Source organism: Silurus meridionalis, chromosome 7 (assembly GCF_014805685.1).
Source record: "Silurus meridionalis isolate SWU-2019-XX chromosome 7, ASM1480568v1, whole genome shotgun sequence".
NCBI lineage: Eukaryota > Metazoa > Chordata > Actinopteri > Siluriformes > Siluridae > Silurus > Silurus meridionalis.
This window is the reverse complement of record NC_060890.1, coordinates 24743647-24766999: the sequence shown is the minus strand read 5'-3', so window position 1 is coordinate 24766999 and position 23353 is coordinate 24743647. Positions and strand designations below refer to the sequence as shown.

Here is a 23353-nt window from a genome sequence, read left to right as displayed (position 1 = left end):
GGTTAGGAATGGGACAAGACAAGCAATGCAGCTGCAAGGGTTCAATAATCCTGACAGGTATTATATTGGATCAGGAGTCAGGCTTGTGTCGGAAACCTACTGTAGGCAAACAGATTTGCAGTAATCGAAAACAAACAAACAAACAAACAAACAAACAAACAAACAAAACCTTGATAAACTGCAAACCATGGACCAAGCACTGGCTATCTACTGCAGAAAGATTTTCTTTTTTTTTTATTACTATTTATTACATTTGTTATTATTACTAATATGGTCTTACAGAAGTTTGTAGGAACTGTTTGCACTTTCTATGTCATGTGTTATGATCGTTCATACGTCGGAAAAAAAAAGAACTGCTGGATAAGTTGCAATAAACTGTGTATAAACTGTTTATTAACATGTCACTATCATATTAATACGTCTGTAACAGATCTATGGATCCAGACATCCAGCGACTTATAGCTGTTTAAATAGAGAAGAAAAATTGTCCTCTTTATAGATAGATAGATAGATAGATAGATAGATAGATAGATAGATAGATAGATAGATAGATAGATAGATATCTTTACCTTTACACATTTTAGCTAAAGTCAACTTTGACATAAATAAATATATAAATAAATAAATAAATAAATAGATAAATAAATAAATAAATAAATAAATAAATAAAGATAGATAGATAGATAGATAGATAGATAGATAGATAGATAGATAGATAGATAGATAGATAGATGGATAGATAATGTGTGCCTTAACAAATTTTTACTGAATTTTGTCTAAAAATAAAAATAAATTCATAAAGTGACACTTATTTTATTTTATCCTTTTTATTATTATTATTATTTTATTTTTTTATGTGTTTTACACTAACTGTTACCCCCTCTGGCACGCCATTAGTGCTGAAGTGCCTCCACAAGACGCCGATCAAGCTAGCTGCTGTTTTAAACAACTGAATGTTTTTTGGGGAAAAAAATCGACTTTCTAAAAAGTGAAAAAGCAAAAAAAAAAAAAAAAAATTCAAATCAGTGTCCGTAAATTTTTCCTGTTCCACCAGAAACCCAAGGTTACGTTTCTTTGGATCGAGATTTGAGACTTTTTTTTTTATCACGCAATCAAAGTGAAAGCATGTACATTATCCAACCTTTTAAAAAAAATTATTTTGTTGACCTCGGTATTTTTTTCGATTTTTCAACTCATCCTGCTGAAAAAGCTGATGCAAAACAAAAAAAAAACTGGAGCTACTCACCACCAGATGGGATAGGCTCCGAGCACCCGTGAGCTGGACAACCACACGCACAGAAGATGTAGATATCCAACAAGGTACAAATCCATGAGGTATGTCTTCTTGTGTGGATGTAAAGTCTTATTGATCAGAACATAGGATTTCCAGCGAGGGGACGGAGTTCGGAGTCCCCTTGTTTTTTAGATCTGGGTTGAATTTTTTTTTTCTTCCAATAAAACAAGAAAACGATTTATTTTTAATTCGGTAATATGAATTTTTAAATTTTTTCTTGAAGAAAGAAGAAAGTAAGACGAGAAAAAGTGTGTTTGTCCTCCCAGGAGATCGAGAAGTAAATGTCTCACGCACTCACACGCTCCTACCCGTCGTCTCTATCCCTCCCTCTCTCTGAGCTTCTTCCCTAAGGTACATATCTTTTTCTCTCCCCACTTTTTTTTTTCCTTCCCCTCAGGATGTCTCATCTACAGGGCCAATATTAGTGAGAGAGAGAGAGAGAGAGAGAGAGAGAGAGAGAGAGAGAGATGAGCAAGGTTTGGAGATGTCAACTAGAGAGCCAATCAGAGAGCATGGCCTTAGGTTACGCAAAAAAAAAAAAAAAAATTATTATTCCTGCCCATCTGTCAATCACCCAGCACCCCCTGGTAATGTAGCAATGAAAGAAAGAGACAAAAAAGAGGGAGGGTGGAAGAATGAAAGTATGGTAACCACCGAGTTTTTAATTCATCACAAAAAGCTCTAGTAACTACTACGTTGTTTTTTGTTGTTGTTGTTGTTTATGTTTAATCCTATTCTAATTAACCCGATTAATTAATCCCATTAACCCGATTAACCGATCCCTGAGCTCATCAACTGGGAAGTGCTTGAAAATCTTTACCCCCTCACAACCTCCTTCCCCACAACCAGCACCCGTATGAGGACGAGACACACAAAGGGAGCACAATAAAGCAATAAAAGGTGGTGGCAGGGCCAGGCATGCCGTGATATATGCCCCAGTGGCCCAAAGGCAGCACATTTTACATAAACGCTATTGTCATTCGGGTGGGCTGACTCGCAGACGGCACGACGCAGCACTTAAACAAGCGACGTTACATTGTGAAACAATGTCTGTGACTCGGAGTTCGTCCTCATTAAGCGCAGAGAAGCGAGAAAAAAATTTAGTTTCCGCTTGTAATAGACAGGAAGATGAACCCGGGTAACGAGGGCAACTCTTCAGGCAGGGAAAGCGAAGAGGGTGCTGGTGTCTGGGGGGGTTCAACACGAAATGGCAGGAAACATCCGGAGTTATTGTAATTTGACAATCTACAATGATGAACTGTAATAAATGGACATTCGGTGTTCACTTTGGATTCCGGTTCCTCTCAAGGTTTCTTCCTCGTACAATTTCAGGGAGTTTTGTTCTTGCTACAGTCGCCACTGGGCCACTCATTAGAGACTTTGTCTGGTTGCAGTTGCTAACAGTAAAAGAACTTAATAAAGATTCATATAAAAATAAGAACATTTAAATAAATTTACATATTAAGGTATATTTTAAGTGAAATAAAATGTGTAGCAGCAGTGAAAAACAGATCAGACTACAGTAATAGTTATAAACGTTATTGCAATAATTATGTAAATAATTATTTTTGGGTCTATTGCACATAATTGCCCGAAATATTACCAAAATATAAGTTTGGCATAAAAATCAATAAAATAATCTATTTCTCATATTTCTTACATCTAACTATAGTTATAAGGAACATACGTAAACATTATTTTATAACCGCTTTATATCTGTAAAGCAGTTTGGAGAAAATGTCTATTGTTAAAATCGCTCTACAAATAAAAATGTATTGAACTAAATGAACTCCTTTGGTAAAAGCTATTTATTTAATCTATTTAATTTCCTGAAAAATAAAAATCACTTTATAAAGCTTGTAAAACAATAATATCGTCTTTCTTAAACAACAACAACAACAAAAAAAGCCCAGGAAGTGATGACCAGCACTTATAAACCAATTCTTGGTGTCCCTCAGGGTGACATTCCGAGATCTCTCCATTTTGAACCTACAAATATTTCAACTATGCAGCTGGTAAACTGCTGAACGACACGGTCCTTCAGTTTCTCCTGAAGGCTTCTATCAGGGGCTAATAATTTTGTCAATTAGGGTTAATATTTAACAAACGCTGCTTTTACATTCACAAGGCCTCCTAGTTAGATATTCTGGTGTCCCTCAGGGCCACATGCTGCTTCTGAGCTGTTTTGTAGCTGAAAGTATTGGAGACACCGGACATTTCCACGCATATGTGGTTCTTCCCCAAACCTTTTCCCCAAAGTTGAATTGTCTTTGGATGCTGAAGCATGAAATCTTTTCTTCACTTGAACTAGGAGACCCAAACCTGTTCCAGCATGACAGTGCACAATACCGTGCACAAAGCCAGGTTTATGAAGATATAAGAAACCTACTAACTGTAGGTGAAATGAGCACGGATCTCCACAACCTGCAACAGAATCGTCACCACTTTTTTTCTTGATTTCCTTATTCCAATTCCTTTATGAAGATCCAGCTTCCTAGGTGAATATCCCATTGTCCCTCAGGATCACATATTGCTTTGTGCCCATTTGGAGCCACAATTATATTTCAAAATCTTTTATAATTCACAATTCTCTGGAGATATAGGAGAAATAGATCACTATACTATTCTGCACTATACTATACTATACTATACTATACTATACTATACTATACTATACTATACTATACTATACTGTACTGTACTAGTCTATACTATACTATTCTGCACTATACTATACTATACTATACTATACTATACTGTACTAGTCTATACTATACTATTCTGCACTTTACTATACTATACTATACTATACTATACTATACTATACTATACTATACTATTCTGCACTCTATTGTACTATACTGTACTTTTGTACACTACACTATTCTGTACTATACTATACTATTCTATACTATACTGCACTAATCTATACTATACTATACTGTACTATTATATTCTATACTATGCTGTACTGTACTGTACTATTATAATTTTATACTGTTCTATACTATACTATTATATTATATTATTTTTTCTACTCTACTCTACTCTACTATACTGTACTGTACTGTACTGTACTAGTCTATACCATACTATACTATACTACACTGTACTATTATATTCTATACTATGCTGTACTGTACTGTACTATTCTATTTTATACTGTTCTATACTATACTATTATATTATATTATTTTTTCTACTCTACTATACTATTCTATTGTATTCTATACTATACTATTCTATACTGTACTGTTCTACACTATAATATTCTATTCTTTTCTATACTATACTGTTCTATACTATTCTATTATATTGTATTTTATAATAAACTATTCTCTACTCTGCTCTACTCTACTCTACTGTTTTATTCTATACTATTCCATTATATACTCTGCTGTACTATGTTGTACTCTACTATTCCATTCTATACTGTATTATTCTATACTATTCTATTGTATTCTATAGTATATTTACTATACTATACTATACTATACTATACTATTCTGCACTATACTATACTATACTATACTATACTATACTATACTATACTATACTATACTATTCTGCACTCTATTGTACTATACTGTTCTTCTGTACACTACACTATTCTGTACTATACTATACTATTTTATTGCATTCTATACTCTAGTGTACACTACTGTACTATACTGTACTATTATATTCTATACTATGCTGTACTGTACTGTACTCTACTATTCCATTCTATACTGTATTATTCTATACTATTCTATTGTATTCTATAGTATATTTACTATACTATACTATACTATACTATACTATTCTGTACTATGCTGTACTATTCTATTTTATACTGTACTATTCTATACTATACTATTCTATTATATTCTTTTCTCTACTCTACTCTACTATTCCAATTTATTCTATACTATACTATTCTATACTGTACTATTCTACACTATAATATTTTATTCTTTTCTATACTATACTGTTCTATACTATTCTATAATATAATATTTTATAATAAAGTATTCTATTCTTTACTCTACTCTACTCTACTCTACTCCACTCTACTCTACTCTACTCTACTGTTTTGTCTTTTATTCTATACTATACTATTCTATTCTATAATACACAATTTTCTACTACTCTACTATATACTGTACTATACTATACTATTTTATTGCATTCTATACTCTAGTGTACACTACTGTACTATACTGTACTGTACTCTACTCTACTGTTAGTATTCTATACTATAGTATTCAATACTCTACTATTCTATACTATATTATATTCTACTATACTGTTTTATACAATACTTTACTCTACTATTCTATACTATACTACAGTATTCTATACTCTACTATACTACTCTTTACTTTTCTATATTCTACTATTCTATAGTGTACTGTACTATTCTATACTATACTTTACTATAATATAATAATCTGTTGTATACTATACTATTCTATTCTATACTATAATATAATCTCAACTCAACTCAACTCAAATCAACTCAAGCTTTGTCTTTCTTTCACATACACAGTACACAAAACAATGAAATGTCGTTACTGGAGACATGGAGAAGGTGCTTAGACTGTGAACAGTAAGATTTTATATTATACATAAATAAAGAGAATTAAATATAAAGTGATAGATCAGTGGTTAAGGCTCTGGGTCACTGATCAGAAGGTTGGGGGTTCCTGGTATCGCCAAGCTGGGGCACTCCTGGGGCACTTAAGCTAGGTCCTTAACCATCTGTGCTCCAGGGGCACTGTCCTGTAAAATACATGTGACAAATATAAATTACATTTCTTTTTTACCTTAATTTTCTTTCTAATATAATGTATTTTAATATAATATAATATAATATAATATAATATAATATAATATAATATAATATAATATAATATAATATAATATAATATAATATAATTTTATTCAGTTTAGTGTAATTAAAGTCTATAAATCTTTATTACTCTCTAAAATGAACCCTACAAAAAAGGCTCCTTTAATTTTCAAATCCATTAAGGAAATACAGGATATCTTTTAAAATGTAAATAGAATTTACATTTATAAAAAAAATAGTCAAGAAATCATTTAGGTTTTTATTTAACTACAATGTGTTGCTTTTACTTCTATATTCCTTCAAGTTAGCTAATTCTCTTAACTGCTATTTTTTGCCATTCTTTAGAGTCATATTCCTCATATTTTTTAATATTGACTTGCATTTGGAAATCGCAATTTAATCAACCTTTAATATTTTGCAAGAAAAATTAGGTAAATATAATCTAATATAAACACAAGAGAGCCTTAGAGACTTCTCTGTTGAGACAATAATGGAAAACTATCAATGGAGACTCCTTCCGTATATATATATATATATATACGATGAACGATGAATCGCTATATAAACGGGTATAGGCGTATTTGAACAAGCGTTCAAAACTTGTGACTCGACTGGCCAATCAGATTCAAGGATGTACCATAGAAACATTTTTTTACACCAAAAAAAATAAAGCATTAACACTTTTGTGTTTTTCCTAAAAAAAGTGTGTATTTTTATGTGTATGATGAACAGAACAAGTAGGATCTGGTTGAATAAACGGCTGAGATAGCGTGAACATCCTTTCCATTTCGTCTTGAAAGAGCACAGATCCCCTTTAGGTGATATCCTTAATGCAAATCCTAGCTTCCAGGTCTGGATAATTGGGCTGTTCTTCGCTGGTGCACTCATTGGCTTTAGACTAACGCTCTGTGGTTTAAGTCTCCAGCAGGGAGCCGGAGGATTTCAGACTCACTCTCTCAGCAGGGAGATGTGCTGTGTGTTGGATCAGGAGAGAGAGAAAGCTCTGACCACAGACTAGAGGTCACTTTCCCAGTGCCCCACATTCTTTCTCCCTATAGCCTTTATTCTTCACATCAAAAGGGCCTGCACTATAGCTGCCTGTGGCTCAGCTTCTGCCACAGGGGGCCATCCATTCGCAGATCTGCCATGGCTGTTGGTGGACACTGCCCTTTCGTGCCCTCATGAGACTATGTGGCTTCTCTTTTGATCGAGGAGGGTTCTCGTTCTGTTTTTTGTTTTTTTTTAAGTGAGAAAAGTTACTCTTTCAAGATAACCTGAGAATCTTAAAACACCAGTCTGAAACCACATGCCCAGATTCACATGTTGAGCATTTCTCTGGTGTCAGTTCATGAGGGATAACATCAGAGAGAAGTTTAATGGATCTTTCCAATGAAACAATCTGTCACGATTGGAGAAAACCCCAAGCCATGAATAGGTTTTTACAGGTTTGCAAGAATGGCTATAGATGCATATAAGGCATATAAACTAGTAACTGTTGCACTGTTGATATAAATATATATACACATACATGTCTGGACGGTTCTCCGACGATCATCATGCACGAGAAGGTCTTCGTGATCTCTCGTCGTCTTCCAGTGATGTTGTTCACGCATGCCGCTCGAAACACCTCGAACGACTCGTTGCAGCATCGCCGCATGTCAAATTTATGTCACGTCAGAACGTCTCTGTGGCAGATTTGCCCAGTTTCACACAGAATTTCACAGATGTGGTAGCTTACTTGTTCACAATAGCATCAATTCCACCATTAATCTTGAAACCTTTCGATACCACCTTCTATATACAATTTTATATATATATATATATATATATATATATATATATATATATATATATATATATATATATAAATATATCACCAAGCCTTACCAAGGTTTTAAACACTCCTACTACAGCAACAGTTACTCCTTTGCATAAATTAAAGAACATCGTGATGCACATATATGTCTATTTAAAGGTGGCATTTGTGCTTACGTTGTAAAAACATCTACTATCCAACACAGTTCCTGTTACATTATAGTAGCTATAAATAAATATCATTGGACAAAAGTAAAAAAAGAGCTTGATAGACTAAAAAGCAGTGTTACACTAACAAGAAACTCTTTTATTAGAAAGATTTGGGAAAACTGTTATGAAGCTCTGACACTGGATACTCCTACCATAAATGCCATACAGCTTCACGTGTAAGTAGTTCTCACCATGTATCAAGGTTATAGACAGGAACTACCTTCCCCACAAACCATTGCACCATTACACTCATACCATTGCACACCTGATTCACGTTAACGGTAATTAGCATCTACATTTGCGGCATTTAGCAGACGCCCTTATCCAGAGCGAAGTACAAAACTGCTTTGAGTCTCTAGTAATGAATAAATCCACACTGGTACATCAATTTAAGTGTTTCAGGAAGAGGTAGGTCTTCAACCGTCGCTTGAAGGATAGTCAGGGACTCCGCGGTAGGGACGTCTAGCGGAAGTTCATTCCACCACCTCGGTGCCAGAACAGAGAAGAGCCTTGAAGTATGAAGTATAGCACATGTATGTTTTCAGGTCAATCAGAATCCAGAATTCAACAATAATGTGGATTAACCAGCACTAATTGGAGTTAATAAAACTAGAGTTTTCCACAAACCATTACACTGTTATGCACCATGCCACGTTTCACATTTTCTGCAAAAAGGTTTACACATGCAGTAAACCAAGGGGAGTGTTGGATTGTCATTCAGTGTTCCTGGGATCCACTGCAAACCTGGTTTACATTTTGGAGGATTATTCACGATAAAGCTACACATAAATATTGGGGCAGATGAGTTTTCCAGCCTTATGTGCTTCTTCCCCAAACTGTTACCACAAATTTGAAGGCACAAAATTGTATATGAATTTTCCCTTCACTTGAACTAGGAGACCCAACTCTGTTCCAGCATGACAATGCTCCTGTGCACAAAGCCTGCTCCATGAAGATCTGCTTTATATGGTTTGGAGTGAAAAATCTCCTGCTACCGAGCTCTTGAACCCCTTTGGAATGTGAATGTGAATGCTGACTGCACCCCAGGCCTCTTCATCTCACCTACATCAGTACCTTTGTGTCTGAATGATCACAAATCTCCTAAAATTCTAGAGGAGCATCTTCCTAGAAGAGTGGAGGTTATTATAACAGGAAATGAGGAGCAAATGTGGTACAGGATCCCGAAATATTCACATTATGTTCAGGTGTTTACAAAGTTTTGGCTGGATATATTTAATAATACTTGTTGAGTTTTTAATTGGTTTCTTGCTTTAGTAACGACATTTATTCACCGCTGGATGAGATTCCTGTGTGATGTTCCACTCTGTTCTGTTCTACTGCGCTTCTATATAATACTGATGGTTTTCATAATGATGGTATTAAGAGGTGGATTGATTCAAGAAGGACACCACTGAACGCCTGTGTGTGGGGTATATGGCCCGTCACTTGGAGATACATTTAAAGTTCTTGAGATGTTTTGGATTTAACTGACTTTTATTTCTTTAAGTAATTATGAACTACTTTTTTTTCTTTCCCTTTTTTAAACTTTTACTTTACTTAAAAAATAAATTAATACAAAGCACTTTAAAATACCGTCATTTTCGAACTGAAGTTACATGTTACGTGACGAGGATAAAGATTGAAGAAATGTAATTCTTTATTCAAATTATAAAGCGTGTAATTCTCCAGAACTTTGAAAACAAAGAAGCAGATTATTAAAAACCGTCTGCAAAACCGTCTACGAAAGATTTTCCTAATAAAGCCGAAAACACGAACAAAATCGCGAGCGTTCTCAGGTCAGAGAGAGTGGCCTTTTTTTATTTGCACCAGCAAACGAATAGCAGAATGCCTCCTCAAGCGTAGTGCACAGGCGGAGATCATCAAATCCACATTTCCCAGGTCAAGGCCGCGGCCAGGTTGAGATGAACCGCTCGTAAACGAACTCTCCGTTCGAATCGCCGTCGCGGATTTGCGTCCCGACGCGACTCCGAGAACCCTCCCGATTCCTTTTCTGCAACTGCGTCGTCTTGATCCGCCTAAGTTCCTTTTGTAGTGTGAAGGAAGTGTCGATTCTCATATCAATTGCGCTTAATGAATTGCAGGGGAGTGGGCACTTACGGCATGGAAATGAGAAGCGGTGGATGATCTCTCAGTGGCTTTTCAATGGGAATAAAGAGAAAGGGCTGGAGCTTTGACCCCGAGGTCAGGAGTCCCTCATCCTTCCTCATTTAGCCGTGTTTGCGGACACTCCTGCTTTTTATTAGGCGATGGGTAATACATCACCCCTCATCCAGCCCCCACAATGTCACAAAGGCAACAAGTTTGGATGTCTTGTAGCCGGGACGAGTCAAAACATCTGACACAGGAAATAGAAGGAAATCAAGCTCCATGTTCTATTGTATATAACAAACATTATGCAATGCAGGTTTTCTTGTGACGATCTATACTTTTGAGTTGGAGCTATCTCAGATGAAGTGTGTGTGGGTTTTGGTATCTGCATGCATGCAGGAGGGCAGCGACACACTGAGGCCCCCAACGGTGCAAGTTTCTAAGGCGACCCGAGGAAGGCTGTAACCAGGTCCAGCTTTTTCTCAGGCCTGTCTCTCTCTCTCTCTCTCTCTCTCTCTCTCTCTCTCTGTCTGTAGCCCCATTAGCTCAGCCACAATGAGTGACACGTCTAGAGCCTCCCTCCCGAAGCCCCTCACACACACACACACTCAATCCGGACAGTGTGACCGGACATAGGCAACCAATAAAACCTGGATTAGTAGGGCATCCACACACTGCACTACAGCGAGAAAGTTTCTTAACCCGAGCGGGCCCCGCCCTCTCCTCACACATGGCTTTTCTCTCTTTCATTCTCTCAATCTCTCTGTCTTTTGTACTTTATCCTCACTCCCCTCCTCTTCCTCTGACCCCTTTTTTCCCTTCCTCGAAGAATTTCATTATTTGTTATTTCCACATTTGGGATAAAGAAAATCCCATGAATCAGCTTGTTCCTGGAGTTGTATGGGAAGTCTGGTTAATACTCTGAACCTTTAATCCGCCTCTCGCTTTTGGAATCAGTAGCCTCTGATATATTACACACACACACACACACACACACACACACACACACACACACACACACACACACACACACACACACTGCCTATATAAATATAAAAAGGAACTTATTACGCCAGTCAATTAACATATACTCTATATGCCAAAGGTATGTGGACACCTGACCATAAGATTGCTATATGCTTCTTTCTGAACATCCCATACCACATTTAGTCCCAATTTCCTGTTATGATAATCTCCACTCTTCTGGGAAGATGTTCTACTAGAGTTTGGAGTGTGCTTGTGGAGTTTTGTGTTCACTCAGCTTAAGTAAAAGTACTGATGTAGGTGAGGTACAGAGACCTGGGTTGCAGTCAGCATTTTAATTCATCTACAACCTTCCAGAGCTTTCTTTCTTTGCTTACATTTTTCCGTGGTGCAGATGATACTCACGTGGAGAGTCTCCTAAAGATTGTCCACCCCTGGGGACCACCGGCATAAAATCTGCATATTATTTGATATATTTCTTATTAGATGTTGTATGTCGTATTGTATTTTTATTCCAATACCATTTTGCTCAGTCAATTACCAGGCCAAAGTATCACAAAAAACACTCAATATAGCCAAAAGTATTTGGACACCTGACTTTTCCAGCCATATTTTCTTTGTACTTAAACTGTTCCCACAAAGTCGGAGGCGCACAATTCTCTATAGGACGTCTTTAGTTGTGGTAGCATGAAATTTCCCCTTCTTGAACTAGAAAACTCAAACCTGTTCCAGCATGATAACCTTTGAACATGTTCGGAATGAATGTGAACACTGACTGCACCCCAGACCTCCTCACCTACATCACCTGACTTTACTAACACCCTTCCGGCTGAATAAATCTCACACAAATCTTCAGAAGCATGCTCCAAAATCTAGTGGAACACCTTCCCAGAAGAGTGGAGCTTATTATAAGAGCAAAAGGAGACTAAATGTGAGAAAAAAAAGCACATACCAATATTATGGTCAGGTGTCCACAAACTTTTGCCAATATAGTGTATATTTGATAGGATCTCTGTAATTGCTGATTATAAACAATAATATAAAATTGTGGTTGGTTTGAAGGACATCACAGATCAGAGGTTTTTACACCAAATAAAACAAAACATGATTTTTTAATAATATTGATGTTATAAATCTTAATTTCTATGATCTTCTATTAATAAAAATGATGTAAACATTTTGAGAATAATAACAGGGCCTGATCATTTACTACTTTTTTAATTAATGTATTAAACAAGATAAGAAACAAGATAATATGGAGGGTAAAAAAACATAAAATTGGAAATAAGTACATAATTATAAACAAAAAAAATACAAATAAAGAAAGTAAGAAAGAAAAGTAAATTTTTTTTAAAAACATTATTTAATAAATTGTATTATTAATTTCAAAACAATAATTTTTTTTATATATTGTAATAAATAATTGTTATTATAAATACAATAAATTGCATTTTAAAATGCTTGTTATTACATTGAATAAAAAATGTAAATAAGTAAAATAAAATGTCAAAAATCTGATTTCATTGTGATGTATGATTGAGATTTTGTCATTAAATATTAATTGATATAATTTTTGTAAAACTCAAAAATTAAGACTTCATTTAATCTTGTTCTTAATTTTTTATCATTTTGTTTTCTATTTTCTAATTATTTTATTTTCATTTTTATATCATTATTTATAATATATATTTTTTAATCTTTTTTGTTTCTTTATAATGCTATTTCTATTTTTCAGAATGCAAATGATATATATTTAAAGTTTTCTTACACAAATTGAATTTGATTTGACTGGACTATGAAACAATGAATCCACCCGGTACACACTGCAGTCTATCTGCAGACAAAACACCTTTCTGTGTTTTTTGTGTTTTGTGTGCCTAAATGAGATAAATTAGTTAGCACGCCTTCCAAAAGGCTGCAAAAAAGCATTCGGTGCCGTTTGCAGGCCCCTGTCCCAGCAACATGTCCTGGAAATGGGGGCATTTGTATAATATCACTGCTTTTGTCTGTACTTTGTAAGCCAGGGACAAAAAAGCCCAGACGAGCCCCTCCTTCTCGTTGTCCTTGTCCTCCTCCTCCTCCTCCTCCTACCCTGAAACCCCCAAACAAACCTTTTTCATTAGAGCAGCAAACACTTTCTCCTTCAATAGCTGAATGCTCAGCATCAAGCCTTCCATTGGGGAGCGCAGCATCTCCACAGGCCCCGAGCTCTTCAGGCCGCTGCTCTCCTCTCAGGACACACAGCTCGCTTAATTAAACCTCACTTAAGCCAGACAATAAGCTTTCAAGCAGGTCCGGGGCTTGGCGGGGCTCTCAGTAGGGCCGGCCCCGGTATTCATGACCCTTGTAAAAGAAGGAGAGGAGTGGAGAGAGAGAGAATATAAGAGAGAGAAAGAGAGAGTGTTGGGGGGTATTACGTGCCAGAGACTTTGTTCACACAAGATGAAGAGTCAACAGCCACCCCCTCGCCATCTCTGTCCTAATAACCACCTTTAGAAATACAACCCCCCCCACCACCTTTCTACTCTCCCCAAAGCACAATGCCCATGCTAGTCCCCTCCTCTCGCTCTCAGCCACCCTCCGGGACAATGCCCCAGGCCCCACGGTCCTCCCCAACACCCTCAACCTCCTAACAGACACTTCTTTTATTGAAATTCTTTGGTGTTCTAATCCTCCGCTTCCTCCGTCCGACAACAATGGAGTCTCGGGGCTTCGGCCCTTTTTCCAGCGGGGCTATCATCAGACGGGGCCTGGGTCACAAAGTCCTTCGCTCCTGTCCTCTCTCCTCGCTGGCTCGTCTCCTCCCAGGCGTTCTACACACCTTAGTGAGAACTAGTAAAGAGGATATATGGAGAGGATGTGGCAGAACAATTCTGATCTAAAATTAAGGTGTGAAAGCGGCACGTCACTGTGTTTCGCTCATTGTTGCAGTCGGGGAAAGGAAATAGCATGCTCGCACATCTCGTTCCGTCCAGGATCCTCGACTCATCCATAGTGTTTATGGAGCTTTCAGAGACTACATGGACATTACAGTACTCCTCAAGCCCTCATTCTTTGGTGCTGAATACAAAAAAAAGACCTAGAAACATTTTTACACCTTTTTCTTCATCACCAGACTCAACACTACGAGGTGGTATCAACAAGTTCGCTCGCTCTGTTTACAAGAATGTACTTTATTTATATATGTTCACCGACTATCACCTTTAAAATAGTCACATTGCACAGTAATACAGCACTCCCACCGCTCCTACCACTTCTCAAACGTATCCTGGAAGCCTTCCTCTCGAAGCGTGTCAAACACCTTCTGTGATCTCCGCAGTGGTGTCAAAATGGCGACCTTTGAGCTGGACCTTCATCTTCGGGAAGAGGGCGAAGTCTGCAGGAGCCAAATCTGAATCGGAATTGAGATCATGCCTTTTCCACCGAGAAACTCACATGTGAGGAGGGCTCGGTGATAGAGTGCGCATGTCTTTTGGCACACTTACTTATAAAGGTCGGTGCTCCCTGTGATTGTGCCTGCAGCCTTGTGCTTTCAGTTGTTGGCGTGTTACAAAACTAGTCTCAAAACTTTTTGATACCACCTCGTATATCACTAATATTAGTTTACTCTAAAATCTGGATAGCGAGTTAGCATTCGCATGACTAGCAAACTGAACACATCAAATATTTTTAATAGAATAGCAATATACCAAAAAAACATTTTAAACACTAACATTAGCCGACTAATCATTTAGTACTTTAGCTTGCGTTTGTAAAATATAAAACCTGATTTACATGAATATTAGCAATGTTAGCTAGCTGGCTTTCTAAATGATGGACACAATGGCTCTCATCTGTCACATAGCATTTACCGCATTTGGTAGACTTCATTTATACATCTGGGGGTTAAGGGACATAATCAAAGGCCCAGCAGCAGCAGATTGATAGTGCGGGGATTTGACCTCATGACCTTCTGGCTAGAAGTCCAATACCTTGACCACTGTGTTAGCATTTCACCTTTGAGGGACACTTTTGGGAGGTTAGGTCTTATATTTGATCATCAAAAAAAAAAAAAAAAAAAAAAAAGGCCAAATCTGTTAAAATATAACTGAACCAACTCAGTTATTTTAACAAGTCAGTTAAAGAGTCCATCTACCACATCATCTATTTTTATCACCAGCGCTAGTTAGTTTTTATAGCTAGCTAGCTAACTGCTTGTGCGCTACCTTTTGACATGAAGTGTAATTTTCAGTACCATTGCCTGGATTTTCCGCAGTTTTGGAGTGTGCTTGTGGAGATTTTTGGAGATTTATTCAGCCACATGGGTGTTGTAAAATCAGGTATTGATGTAGAAGATGTTGAAGTCTGAGATGCAGTCATCGTTCATATTCAATCCCAAAGGTGTTCAATGTGGTTTTTAGCGCTATAGCAGATCCTCCACCCCACAACATGTAAAGCATATCTTCAAGGAGCTGGATTTGTGCACAGGGGCATTGTCGTGCTGTAACAGGTTTGGATCTCCTAGTTCAAGTGAAGGGAAAATGTTCATGCTCCTGCATCTAAAGACATCCGATACAACTGTGTGGGAAGAATCTGAGCAAAGGAACCAACATGGCTGGAAAAGTAGTGGTGTCTCAATATTTTTGTCCATATTGTGTGTGTTTAATGGAGCATTTTTTTATTGATTTTAGGTGGATCATCGTAATATATTATGCTAACAAGCTAATTAGAGGAACGGTGAGGTTTAGCTGTAGCACTGGTTGGTGCTTCAGAGATATGAGAAAATTGTCCATGCTTTCTTTTCATGTGCAATTATAACAAAAAAAAGACATTCTTCATTTGTTTATTTATTTGAATAATTGATTAATTGGATAATTAATTGAGCAATTTATTAATTTCTTCATTTTTAACATAATGATTAGCATTATACAATAGATTGAAAAGGAAAAAATACACAACTGAGTTGACACACGGACCTAACGTGTGTGTGTGTGTGTGTGAAGTGTCAACACACGTATGAATGTCACGTGTTTTTTCAGCCATGAAGTCAACGTGATTTTTATATATGAGGCACTACTTTGATGAAGCCTCGTGTTTTATATCGTGTGTGTATTACGCTGAAGCATTGTTGGGGTGACAGCGACATCTGCTGGCTGCTGCTCTCTACTGCGCCCTACTGGTGAAACTACTGATCCCTTCATCTTGCTGTGATCAGTTCTCCATTCTGATTGGTCAGAATTTGATCGAGTTTCTGTACGAGCATCGTTTCTATAGCAACAACTCATCCACATGGTGAAAGACTTGAGACCTAAATGTAGGAAAATGTAAAATAAATAAATAGTGTTTTTGAAGTATTTTTGGAGGAAGATGTTTATGTAACATTTGGATGGATGGAAGGAGTCTCTAGTGTCAGTGCTGTGTGACAGTCATAAAGAGCTGCATTTTCTTCTTTTGTGTCCTCAGAAGATTTGTTTAAAACAACTCTAAATAGAGCGTATTTCTCATTCTAATACACTTACATTTTTATGGTTGTGTAACAGCAGCTGTTGATCTTGTGAATGTTTCTGTAAGAAAGGGCGAGTCTGTGGAAATTCTAAACTGCAGGCAAAGTTGAAGAACCGTCGCAACACGTGTTCCCTCAAGAGAGAAGAAATAATAATATTAAGAGGCTGAATAAGGGAAGAACATGATGCACGTTATAAAGGAATAAAGACGTTTGTTAGAGTATGCTAAAATAAATAGAACAGTTAAGTGGATCATGTCTTAAAAATTAACACACACACACACACACACACACACACACACACACACATTTTAATATATAAAATAATATTTTCGATTTTTTTATAAAAATAACACAATTAAAAAATTTTAGCACGTAATTGATTTATTTTAAATTTAAAATTTAAATAAAGAAATTAAATTGATTAAATAAAATTTAATAAATGGAAACAATTTAATTAAATAGTTTATATGTATTACCCAAAATGGGGTCCAACAAATATATAAACTATTTAATTAAATTGTTTCCATTTATTAAATTTTATTTAATCAATTTAATTTTTCAATTATTTTTTAATAAATTTTTTTATTAAAATTAATCAATTACATTTAAAAAAAATTTTATTGTATGTCATTTTTATAAAAAATCTAAAATATTATTTTATATATTATTTAATCAAGCAGGCATTTTATTTAGAATAGTTTTAAAAATGAAAACTGTTCAAATGTCGATCCCAAATGTTAATAAGAATAAACTGTGAAAAACAAAATAAAAAAGGACAAACAAGGAGGTCTGGGGTGCAGTCAATGTTCCAGTTCTTCCCAAAGGCTCAATAGTGCTAGAGCAGGAAGATCTTGCACACAAACCATGGAAAGCAGATCTTCATGGAGCTGAAGTGCACAGGGGCGTTGTCATTCTGGGACACATTTGGGTCAAGTCAAGTTTATTTCTAAAGCGCTTTTCACAACAGACATTGTCTCGAAGCATCTTTACAGAATTTAACAGTTAAGGTGAATGGTGTGTGTTTATCCCTGATGAGCAGCCTGGTGACTGTAACCAGGAAAAACTACCTTAGATGTTATGAGGAAGAAACCTTGAGAGGAACCAGACTCAAAAGTGGAACCAGACTCATTTGCGTGACATCAAGACTGTAATTATAGTTTTTTAATCAATACAGAGCACTGGAGAGTGAGATGTTCTTTCTATAGTCTTATTTATTATTTTGTTATATAAAATAAAAAGCTACATATTAATGTTAAAATTTACAAAAAAAATCTAGAACAAAGAAGATTAAATTATTCACTTGAATTAAATAAATAAATACAATTTAAAAAAGCACGCGACAAGACTACACTTCCCACTTGGCTCTTGTGACGTCACCAAGGGCGTTTGATCACCGAATTTAAATACTCAACGCCCCCTTAGCGGATTGGCTGACGTTGGTCCACGTGGTTTTCCAGAGCCAATTAGAATTTATTTCCCACCCGAAGATTAAATCTCCGCGTTCGGTCGCTCGAGCGCACAAACTGACGAGGATCAGCTGCTACTCTCAGGTCCGCGCGCGCTGCCCCGCGTTCTCTTTGACGTCGTAAATATTTCCCGCTTTATTCGTATTATTACGTCATTAAGCTACCGCGTAGCCATGGAAACCGCGTGGACGGTCACGGGGGAGGGGGGGGGGTATTTTCGAGTGAACACTGTCTGAAATTACTACTAACTACTAACTACTAACTACTGCTAATAATAATTATTATTAAACTGCTAATAGGAATTAAGAGTTTAAATCACACTTATTATTATTATTATCATCAGTCATCAGAAGCAGCTTCACTCGTGAGTATTTTTTTTTACTTCTTTTATTTCTGATAACTCGCACCACGCGGTTTCCATGACAACCGATTTTAACAGCAAATGTACTGTAGTGTACAAATATCTTTCTTTAAGGAAGTTGAAAAAAAAAGTTTTGACATTAAAAAAACTAAAGTTATGTTTTTTAAAGCCTTTTCTAACTATATCATTAATATGATTATTATTATTATTGTTATTATTATTATTATTATTATTATTGTTATTATTATTATTATTATTATTATTATTATTAGTATTATTATTATTGTTATTATTATTATTATTATTATTATTAATAATAATACTTATTATTATTATCATTATTATTATTAATACTTATTATTATTATTATTATTAAGAATACTTATTCTTGTTGCTAATTTTTTATATGAACCATTGTAACTTATTATTTATTTATTTATTTATTTATTTATTTATTTATTTATGCCTTGTCCAATGTTAAATCTTTGATGCAGATCACTTTAAATGTATTATTATTATTATTTTGATTATTATTATTATTATTATTACTGTTATTATTATAATCCTCTATCCTCCACGTCCTCATCATGCTCTTTCCCCTACTTTGCACTGCAGTTTTTTTTTTCCCTCTAACCTGCTTTTTCACTTGGACGCGTAAACAGAATGTCCTGCTCTTGTCTTCAGGATCAGTGAGAATGTAAAACTCACTGAAGAAAAATCTGTCTGAAGATTTAAACTGCTTTGTAATATCTGTAAGAGCTTTCAGCTTTCAGCATCTATCTATCTATCTATCTATCTATCTATCTATCTATCTATCTATCTATCTGTCTGTCTGTCTGTCTGTCTGTCTGTCTGTCTGTCTGTCTGTCTGATTTGATTATAAATGAGATGTAAGTTGGTCTCCCAAATACCTTTTAAACGTAAATGTTCTGATGCCCCTTGTGGTGACCGTTAGTATAACACTTAAATTCTTAGCTACTTTGGTTTTCCAGTCCATCAACACTCATTTGTCTGCATGTCCTCCCCGACTGTCTCTAGACGCAGACGTCCTCGTGTGTACTTCACCATCACGATGAACGTGGGCACGGCGCACAGCGAGGTGAACCCTAACACACGCGTGATGAACAGCCGGGGCATGTGGCTGTCCTACCTGCTGGGCATCGGCCTCCTTCACATTATCCTGCTCAGCATCCCGTTCGTCAGTGTGGCCGTGGTGTGGACGCTCACTAACCTCATCCACAACATGGTGAGACAGACACACACACACACACACACACACACACACACACACACACACACTTAATTTTTTGTCAGTAAGAGGGCTTGATTAGCAGAAAAAGGTCATGTGACATCTCAACCCTATCGAACATCTTCAGGATGAATTGGAACGCTGACTGCACCCCAGGCCTCCTCACCCAGAGGCTTCTGTGTATTATAAAATAATTTTTAAAAAGTAATTTTGTTATTTTTTTTTTTTCACTTCTCTTTCCTGTAGTGAGTGCCGAATGGTTTTCTTTTTCTTTGCTCACAATCGTGTTGTTTCACGGCGCAGCTGGTTTTCATGTGGAGTATCTCAACAGAATTGTCCACCACTGAAGACCACCTGTTTCTTATTTTGATTTATTTATTATTTTTGATGACTCTGAATGTTTTTTTTTTGAGTGTACATTTGCAGAATCTGTGCTGATACAGAGATAAACTGATACAGTGGCTGAATATGTGCTGAATAAACATTAGATTTTTTGGCTAAAGTTGGAGATACGCCTGGATAATGTGTGTGTGTGTGTGTGTGTGTGTGTTTTCAGTGCATGTATCTCCTGCTACACACAGTAAAGGGGACTCCGTTCGAGACCCCGGACCAGGGCAAGGCTCGACTTCTCACTCACTGGGAGCAGATGGACTACGGTGTACAGTTCACAGCCTCGCGCAAGTTCCTCACCATCACACCCATTATACTGTGAGTGTCTTCATCCTCCATCTTCAACCCCTGTCCTCGTTCTCTTGCTCTATCTTACATCATCCATTCACAACCTTTAATTTTGATTTTTCATTCCCACCCTCAACCTTCATAGTCATCTTCATCCTATATTCCAATACTTTTCCTTCTTTCCCATCCACAATCTCCATCTTCATTCCTATTCTTATTATTTATCCTCATCCTCAGTTTCCATCATCATCAGTCCACCCTATCATTCTTTCTCATCAACCTTTATCCTTATCCCCTATTCTAATCCCCAACCTCCATCCTCATCCCTATTCTAATCCCCAACCTCCATCCTCATCCACTATTCTAATCCCCAACCTCCATCCTCATCCACTATTCTAATCCCCAACCTCCATCCTCATCCCTATTCTAATCCACAACCTCCACCCTCATCCCTATTCTAATCCACAACCTCCACCCTCATCCCTATTCTAATCCCCAACCTCCATCCTCATCCACTATTCTAATCCCCAACCTCCATCCTCATCCACTATTCTAATCCCCAACCTCCACCCTCATCCCCATTCTAATCCACAACCTCCACCCTCATCCCTATTCTAATCCCCAACCTCCATCCTCATCCCTATTCTAATCCCCAACCTCCACCCTCATCCCTATTCTAATCCACAACCTCCACCCTCATCCCTATTCTAATCCCCAACCTCCATCCTCATCCCTATTCTAATCCCCAACCTCCATCCTCATCCCTATTCTAATCCACAACCTCCACCCTCATCCCTATTCTAATCCCCAACCTCCATCCTCATCCCTATTCTAATCCCCAACCTCCACCCTCATCCCTATTCTAATCCACAACCTCCACCCTCATCCCCATTCTAATCCCCAACCTCCATCCTCATCCACTATTCTAATCATCAACCTCCATCCTCATCCCTATTCTAATCCCCAACCTCCATCCTCATCCCTATTCTAATCCCCAACCTCCATCTTCATCCACTATTCTAATCCCCAACCTCCATCCTCATCCACTATTCTAATCCCCAACCTCCATCCTCATCCACTATTCTAATCCCCAACCTCCATCCTCATCCACTATTCTAATCCCCAACCTCCATCCTCATCCACTATTCTAATCCCCAACCTCCATCCTCATCCCTATTCTAATCCCCAACCTCCATCCTCATCCACTATTCTAATCCCCAACCTCCATCCTCATCCCTATTCTAATCCCCAACCTCCATCCTCATCCACTATTCTAATCCCCAACCTCCATCCTCATCCCTATTCTAATCCCCAACCTCCATCCTCACCCACTATTCTAATCCCCAACCTCCATCCTCATCCCTATTCTAATCCCCAACCTCCATCATCCCCTATTCTAATCCTCAACCTCCATCCTCATCCACTATTCTAATCATCAACCTCCACCCATTAATATATATATATATATATATATATATATATATTTAACAGATTAAAATTATGTGCTGAAGAGAAAAAAGAAAAACAATATTCTATAATAATCCAGTTTACAGGTTTTTGTGTACCAGTAAATAATAAATATTTTTAAGGTTTTGACACATATGGTGATCATCTAGATGTTTTTTATTCCTTATTTGTTCAGATGTTGTATTGTTTATTATTTGTATTTATTTTATCAGCATAAAGTGATACACGGGTCAGCAGTATGTTGGATTTGATCTCTGTTTTTTCTCTCATCTTTCCATCCTTCCTGATATCCTGTATCCTTTTCTCCTTCTCTAGGTACTTCCTTACCAGCTTCTACACCAAGTACGACCGGATCCACTTCTTCATCAACACATTGTCTCTGCTCACTGTGCTCATCCCCAAGCTTCCTCAGCTGCACGGAGTTCGTCTCTTCGGGATTAACAAGTACTGAAGTACTCGCTTTTCCGCTCATTCCCCGAACTTTGGGTTCTCCACCTGGACCGTGTCTTCAGATTCAGAGGGTTTCGATGAAGCACAGCAAGAAGCGTTGAGCAAAAAAAAAGAAAAAGAATGGAAACTTTGACACCGAACGTTCGTGCTCGGATTGTGAATCGATTTCATAGGTGCCAGTCATCGATTTGCCTGGGATTTTCCACCAAAATATTAAAGGAGATGGTTTATTTCTTCCCTGTGAATTATTAAACCTTGGAGCTGTGAAGAAAAACTTATGAAAGCCCAGGAACATCAGTGTTATAACATCCTATAGTGTATTAACACACTGTCTACTATAATGGGCAAAAGTCTGTGGACACCTGACCATAAGATCTGGACACCACATTCCACATTTAGTCCCCATTTCCTCTTTTAATGAGCGCCACTGTTCTGGGTAGATGTTCCACTAGATTTTGGAGTGTGCTTCTGAAGATTGTGTTTATTCAACCCCAGTGATGCTACTGATGTAGATGAGGTTAGGAGGCCTGGGGTCTGGGGTTCAGTCAACATTCCAATTCATCCAAAGGTGTTCAATATTGTTGGAGCTCTACAGCAGACGATCTTCCACTCCAACCCACGTAAAGCAGATCTTAATGGAGCTGGTTTTGTGTACAGGATCATACATTCTCATGCTGGAGCAGGTTTGGGTCTCCTAGTTCAAGTGAAGGTTAAATTTCATGCTCCTGCATCCAAAGACGAAAGAACCACATATGGCTGGGAAAGTCAGGTGTCCCAATACTTTTGTCCATATAACGTAACGTAATGTAAGATATTTGTTTAAATAAAGAAATTCTAATTTTATTGCAGCTTCACCTCGTGTGATTGGACAAGCGGGAACTTTGTGGTAAACGTGTTTTCATTTTTAAAATTTGATTTCATGTATATCGCATGTGTGTCCCCGACCGGATT

General features: G+C 37.1%; 2 protein-coding genes across 6 annotated transcripts in view; one reads left to right on the top strand and one right to left on the bottom strand.

The window, feature by feature from the left end:
* The window catches only part of wnt3 (wingless-type MMTV integration site family, member 3), a 31475-nt gene extending 29786 nt beyond the window's left edge, over positions 1-1689 (bottom strand). The window contains 1 exon segment of the mRNA XM_046853427.1: positions 1247-1689. Within this exon segment, the coding sequence (XP_046709383.1) occupies positions 1247-1332 (86 nt within the window). The 5' untranslated portion in view covers positions 1333-1689.
* A 16512-nt stretch (positions 1690-18201) lies between these two features.
* ormdl3 (ORMDL sphingolipid biosynthesis regulator 3) lies at positions 18202-22636 on the top strand. Of its 5 annotated transcripts, none has more exons than XM_046854081.1 (5): positions 18224-18281; positions 19243-19310; positions 19597-19804; positions 20364-20515; positions 22268-22636. In XM_046854081.1, the coding sequence occupies exons 3-5, from the start codon at positions 19631-19633 to the stop codon at positions 22401-22403; spliced, it is 462 nt and encodes a 153-aa protein (XP_046710037.1). In that variant the 5' UTR covers positions 18224-18281; positions 19243-19310; positions 19597-19630; the 3' UTR covers positions 22404-22636. The 5 variants fall into 5 exon arrangements, with proteins under 5 accessions (XP_046710036.1, XP_046710039.1, XP_046710037.1 ...); XM_046854082.1 differs by lacking the exon at positions 19243-19310 and adding an exon at positions 18541-18561 and having other exon boundaries at positions 18241-18281; XM_046854080.1 differs by lacking the exon at positions 19243-19310 and having other exon boundaries at positions 18202-18281.
* Positions 22637-23353: the final 717 nt, after the last annotated feature.